This window comes from Mangifera indica, chromosome 9 (genome assembly GCF_011075055.1).
Source record: "Mangifera indica cultivar Alphonso chromosome 9, CATAS_Mindica_2.1, whole genome shotgun sequence".
NCBI classification, from domain to species: Eukaryota; Viridiplantae; Streptophyta; class Magnoliopsida; order Sapindales; family Anacardiaceae; genus Mangifera; species Mangifera indica.
In genome coordinates, this window is record NC_058145.1 from 15,831,824 (window position 1) to 15,839,017 (window position 7,194).

The 7,194-nt window shown below is 36.6% G+C and overlaps 1 protein-coding gene across 1 annotated transcript; it reads right to left on the reverse strand.

Moving 5' to 3' along the window:
* Positions 1-918: 918 nt before the first annotated feature.
* Positions 919-5,869, reverse strand: LOC123226408 (putative SWI/SNF-related matrix-associated actin-dependent regulator of chromatin subfamily A member 3-like 1). Its single transcript, XM_044650926.1, has 3 exons — positions 4,082-5,869; positions 2,402-2,693; positions 919-1,914 (listed from the first exon to the last, which is right to left on the reverse strand). The coding sequence occupies exons 1-3, from the start codon at positions 5,597-5,599 to the stop codon at positions 1,109-1,111; spliced, it is 2,616 nt and encodes an 871-aa protein (XP_044506861.1). The 5' UTR covers positions 5,600-5,869; the 3' UTR covers positions 919-1,108.
* Between the last annotated feature and the right edge of the window lie 1,325 nt (positions 5,870-7,194).

The window sequence follows — 7,194 nt, forward strand, 5'->3', positions numbered from 1 at the left end:
TAGTCAATGGTCTTAAGGTCAACTATATTTATAAGTGAGAGCAAACCTAAGAATTCTCCCTGCTGAACCAACTTGAATTCATCAGCTGCATCCAAAGTCAAACTTGACCATTTGGTTTACTGAAGACAGGTTCAGTTTTCACATGTATTGAAACAACTACAAATTCTTCTATCCAACTTGTTCTTCTCCTTAAACTCTACGATGTATACATGTTGACACTTCCTATGTTGATTAGATCCTCAATCCTTACTTAAGAACTGCTTAATCCTTAATTAGAAACTTAATTTTCAGGAGGCTTTCCTGTCTAATTCAAGGGTTTCTCCCCATGACCTCATTTTGACACTTTCAAGTATATATTATAAAGATTTGATAACTTAATAAAACATTCTTGCTTTAGTCCTGTTCGATCTTTATCATCTTTGACATATTTTGCCTTTGCTTTTTATATTATTTTATTTTATTTTTTGGTTTTCCTATAAAGGTTTTCTCTCTATTTTCATTAACATTATAAATTATTGTTCTATCTTGGAGATCAACAACATTTCCCATGAAAAATTGTATGATTTAGAATGTAGACAATTCGAAAGAATATTTCAAATATTACTGAGTTTTCTCCTTCTACATATTTATATTCTTATTTTCTTAAAATTTGCATTAATAAGTTTGTTAATAGGAAAAAATTATGAACATATGGTAGTTGACCAGCTAAGTAATTAAATATTTTGTTGTATGCATATCTATCTCACTAACCTTAATGCAAATTTAAGAAAAAGTAAGCATAAATATGTCAAAAGAGAGTTACCCCAGAAATAATAATAACAATGCCTGATGTGTTGTGAGCTTGCGGGGAAAAACTAATCAAGAAAAGATCAGTTTTCTCACGCTAACAGCTGATTCAAAAGTTCCAAGAATTTCCTGTAAAAACCAAAAAAATCCTGCAAATATTTCTTCCTTTACCCATCTTAGCTGTCTTTACAAAATTTGTGGATGCATCATGCATACCCTTCTCTTTACCACAAAAGTTAGTTAAAACTGTTATAAAGTCTCAGACAATACATTATACCAGATATACTATGCACTATACCACGTACACGATGATATGAATGACCTACAATGACATGAGGATGCGTAAATCATCTATGCTGACATCCTTTTGATCCTTTCTTGTTCTTCTAAAAGCTTCCCTCGCCAGTTTCTTCTTCCTCTCCTGCAGCTCTAATATCCTCTCTTCAATACTGCTTCCAGCAATCAGCCTCACAATTTTCACCTCTTCCTTCTGACCTATACGGTGGATCCTGTCCATAGCTTGTTCTTCAACAGCTGGGTTCCACCATGGCTCCAACAAGAAGACTCGAGATGCGGCTGTAAGGTTGATGCCTGCACCTGAAGCTTTCAGACTTGCAAGTAAAACAGTTGGTCCACCTGTTCCTTGAATTTGAAACTCCTCAATTACTTCAGCTCTCTTTCTTGCATTCATTGAACCATCTAGGCGTAGGAACTTGAAACCAGCTGCTTTTAATGGCTCTTCAAGTAATATCAACATCTTACGGAACTGTGAAAACACAACTGATTTTATAGAAGGGTTTTGGTTCTTTAGTTCAAGTAGTAGCTTTAATAGAGTAGAGACTTTTGAAGAGGTGGAATTTCTAGAAGAAGAATTATAAGTGTTGTCAGAGTCAGATGATTCTGGGGGTGATGAGAAAAGGTCAGATTGCGATAAAGGATGGCGACAAAGAGGGCAGCAGGGTTTTGTGCGCTGTATGGTTTTCAGGATGCAGGATCGGCAAAAGATGTGAGCACAACATGTAATTACAATATCGGTTGGAGGAGAGATGCAGATTGGACAATCAAAATCTTCACCATCTTGTAGCACTGCAACCAGCTTTTTCAGCAAGTCTGGGTTGTCGGATACATCTGCTTGAATCAAATACAGGTTGTAAGTACGCAGTCATATGAAATGCAGAAAATATGGTACTAAAGATAATTTACAATGCTGTTAAACAGTTGACTTTTCCGGTAAGAACCACAGGGAGTCTAAACCATTCCAAGAGAAAATGCTGACAGATAATTTACTACAACCACTAAATGCCTTTGTCCATTTGCTTCATCTAAGCCCATAAATGCACAAACTTGCTATTACAGTTCTAAGAAGGCACTGCTGCATTATGCTGCCATGGCTTTTAATGGCAACCAAAGTCATGGAATAATACAAATTGCTGATACTTAGAAAACTCGATGAAATTTCAATAGACATTAAATTGAGTCTTTATGTGAAATTTAACAGTCACAGAAGCAGACTGTCTTGCAGGTAAAAATCTATGAGCTGAAAGGTGAATTATGGAAAATATCAAAATAAATAAATAAATAAATAAGGCATCAAGCTTAACTAATTCTGTAATACCTTCAATATTGTTGGAAGGAAGTAATGATCTCACATCTGATGGGCACAAAGCCAAGTTTGTACAGATCTGACGAAGTCGTAAAACTATACTAAGAACAGTTGAATAGTTGCGTATTAAACTACCAGCCCTTATATACTCCTGGACAACACCCTTGGCCATTCTTTCCATCTCATCATACAATTCACGTTCTTCCCCAGAAAGTTCAATATAACACGTTTCAACAGTTTTTGGTGGCAATCCAATCAAACCCTTGTCTTTTGTTCTCCTTAAAGAGATAGTCGACATTAGAACCTGAAAGAATAATATGCAGTCATGAAAAACAAGGTATAATAAACAATACAGGCAAAAAAGTTAAATGCTGAACTATAAAATTCAAAGAAGTCAGTAGAAAAGAGACAGGAAGAAAGAGAAAGAAAATAAAATGTGATAACCACTTGAAATTAATCACCAAAATGTCCTAAACTGAAATCAAACCTCCCAAAATGTTTAAATATGATGATTGAAAGGAAGGATTCAATGAGATGATACAAAGCTGTATAAACAAAGACGTGGCTCTAATTATAATCCATTGAGTCGCAGTGAGAAAAAGATTCTCCAGACCATAGAAGTGGTAAAAGAAAAATTCTCTACACTGCCTCAGAGAATAGTTTGATGGCAAAGGATAAGGGAAGTATTGCATGACTTCTAAACAAAATATATTTTACAAACTACAGAATGTACACACTTTATTCTAAGATCTAACAGGAGACAATAGGTATTTTATCAATCATTCACAATTAATTATGTCCATTATGTATTTTCACATCTTAGTGGAAAAACAGTTGAATACAAAAGAAAATTTGTGAGGTGGAACAGATAATGAGTTAAACTATCACTCTGAAGTCTGATGTTTTTTACGACTAAACAACCTTTAAAAATGTCCTAAAACCCTAGTTGCGAAAAAATAAACAAAAAGGAAAACAATTAAAACAAAACTAAAAAACAGACAGTTTCTCAAATGTCTAAGACTCTGCAGACAAGATGGAACGACTGTTCCATCAAAGAAATGTTCATTCAGGCTTCAGTTGTAGCTATTCCTAGTAGGTACAGGACTGTTCGTCTGGTCGTCCAACATTATGCACAAAATGTCTTTGGACTTTGCTTCATGGCAGTTCAAAGAGGAAGAAGGTTGTTCCACTGACTGTCCATGATACCGGAATTTGAGGCATAGTCATTCACAGTGGAACAGAATTGTTAAGCTGCCCGTTCATGGTTCTGCCTCGATTCTGAAACCTTGCAACTGGAAGGAACACCCGTTCCTTTAGAGGGAATGACCATTCCTTCATCACTAAAGTTTTACCTTGTACAATTCAAGTATAATAGGATTATGTCTCCTGCATTCTTATACAAATCTCTTACCAATAAATGAAAGAAATAACAGAAAACTAACAAGAATACAGTAACAAAAGTACATATTATGATGATAAAAGAACGGTAATGTATCAAGCACAGCACAGTCAACTCTAACTAATTGCCAATAAGCGATGAAGAAGGGAGAATTATCATCAAAATAAAAAATAACTCAGCTTGATGGAACAAAGAACCAAGCAGACAAAGTTCAAAACTTATAGAATGCATGATCAAGCAACCAAAAATCCATTTATAACATACACAGAGGAAAACTAATGAGGAAACATTACCTGAAGACGTGAGAGCCCCTCCTTACTACCCTGAGTAAGAGGACGTTGTACTAATCTTTGCCAATAGCTCTTAATAGTAAATGGCTCAAACCGAAGAAAAGCCATTAATGAAAACAAATCAGCTGAGCCATTCTGGATAGGTGTACCTGTAACAGCCCACCTCCTCTTAGCATTCAAATTAGTTACTGCTTGGCTTTGTTGAGCATTTGCATTCTTAATGAAGTGGGCCTCGTCCAAAATAACTCGCCACCACTCAATCTTCTTCACAGGGGAATCAGACCAAGAATCTTCAGTAGCCAGAGTACTATAAGTTGTCAACACTACATCATACTTCTTTAGCTCCTCAATGTCTTTAGTTCTATCCCCATAGTACATATAAGTCTTCAGCTTTCCAGGGATGGTGTGCTCTTCTAGCTGTGTTATCCAGGTTGAAAACACGGAAGGAGGGCACACAACTAATGTCATCTTTTTACACAAAACTGTAGAAGACTTATCAAAGAAACTCAGAGACTTCCTTTTAACATCACCATCAATAGATTTGTTCTCCGATTTACGCTTTTTTCCCCTTCCTGTACCCCTTTTACTCACTCGACCACTCTTACGTTTCTTACCACTTGAAGCACATGACTCCTTACCCTCCTCACCAACTTCGTCAACTTCATTTATATCTAAACTATTAGAATCTACTGAGCAACTAACACCACCATTACATTTATCAAAAGCAATCAAAGAAAGCAAAGTGAGAGTCTTACCCAATCCCATATCATCAGCAAGAATCCCACCACGCAAAGGCTCAGGCCGAATATCAGTACAATAATTGGTCAATACATTTAAAAATTTCCCATTTTTCTCTTCCCAAAAAGGCGGCAAGTCCTCAGAATTCTCCCTATTAACCATCCACCCCAAACCTTCCTTTTGGTGCACAAAAAGCTCAGACTTTATAACCTCCTTTGGCGGATCCATAGCCCCCATTTTGGCCTTCTTTTTGACATTCTTATCAACCAACTTAAATATCTCATCCACGCTCTTTACATACTTCACATCCATCTTCTCCTTCACCACCACCGCCTCCGACAACCCGAATGACACATCGTTATCACAAATTAACTGTAACCCACCTCGAGAAATCTCATCCTTAACAACATCAAACAAATCTAATCCTGCAAAAATATGAACTTGACAAGGAATTCTGTACCTATTACCAGTACCGCCACGAGAATTAGGAACAATACCTTCAACATGAATCATCCCAGCATCGATTAACGGCGATAGAACAGAAGCGACTGAGCGTTCAATGTGACCCACTTGAAGGGTTCTTGTATTGACGACTTTGATGGCGTTGCAGTCATAAGGGTTTAAGGGTTGGCGAACCAGACCCACCATTTCACGGCCGCTGATAGTACCAGAGTAGTACTGGAGACCAACAATGTTAGCGATAACGAAGCCCAGCAAGTAGGTGTCGTTGGAGGATTGGGAGAATTGGTCGGGGTCGGAGTCTTGCCATTCGTCGAGAGACATGAAGAGGGCAATTGGATCTTGATCTTGAAGGTCTTGTTTTGCTTCTATGAACCGACAGCGGTTTTGACAGTAAGTGAGTGAGTGTGTATAGAAACTTAAAAAGTTCGCGTTACCATTAGATGTTATTGAAAGAGACAGAGAGGAGTGAGACTGTGCGAGTTTGAATGTAACCAAGAAGGCGGTTTGGAGAGAGAAAAAAGGCTTCTCGTACCTTCACTTCATTCAGACTCCTCGCCTCGTCTTCAATTTGAGCTCCTCCCGGCCCATCTTCGGTTTATCTCGGTTTAATTTTTGTTGAATTTTTTCAAAATTCTTTTTTGCTATCATATAATAATTATTATTTTATTTTAAAGTATTTAACAAAAATAAAAATTTATATTTATATGATTTATGTATAAAATATGCAAAATATTATTCCATATTCATGAAACATTATTCTTAACGGGCTGAGCCTTTTACCAGCTCCGATGGAATGGAACTATGGAAGGACTCTTACATTTACTATCCATTCCCCATTTCCCCCAAGTTTCGTTCCAATGGATGGGGCAATCCAGTCTAACCTCCAATGTAAGACCTCACACAATTTCAAATCACATCAACACAAATTTATTTCTCACAGGTTCTTAAAGTGATCCGCAAGAGCTCTCTTACAGAATTTAAATGAGACGACACATTTATTTAGCAGAAATTTCATAAATTGACATTTTCGTTTCAATAAAGAGTCCTATAAAAATTCAATTTATGATGAATCTTTCCTAATTTTCGCTCACACATTGTTGCCTTCCATGTCAGAATTAAACACAGCAGCTTTAGTTATTCAGTATCCATGGGAATTGTTTTTAGTCATAGACAATCTATGGCACTATGAGTATCACATTCTTAACTCACTCCAACTCCCCTGAAGAATCAATTGGTCAAATGTGTGAATGTTCATCAACAGGATGTAAAATATTTCATCATTGAATCCAGACAGTTCCACAATGATGCTCACACCACATAAAATTGACAGAAAAAACATTAATCAAGCCAGCCCAAGCTTCGTTAATACCCAACAAAACTCAAAATTGAGAATCAGATTCAGCTTTTGAAATGTTAACTTCAGTTTGTAACTATTCTCAAGTTAGAAGAGAGATTCAAAGTGAAACTCTTACCACTGTTTGTTTTGGAGTTATAAAGGAAGTTTCAAGACAAGTCAGCAGATTTATCAACACTTATGATGTTACCATCGATGTTTGTTTATCGTCCATTTCTGCAGAGTCTCAGTTCCTGAGTAAACTAGTGAATCTTGACCTCACTCCTATGCAACTATCTTTGTCTTCCGAATCTTGTTAAGTACCTCTTGATCGATTTTAAGGCAAAACTATGAGCTCAAATTACACCTTGTCTCTTATCAACAGTGTGATAAAATATGATGTACCAAATCTGGAAGTACCAAACATTCATATTCCCGGTACACTGACCGAATCTGGCATCAGCGTCTTGGTTTATAGGTGCCACAAGAGCTTCTTTTGCACAAATTTCATCAAATCTTTCATAATTTATGTTTGCAACACTCTATGTATGGTTCTTGTGGTAGTAACAGAAGCTTTAAATTT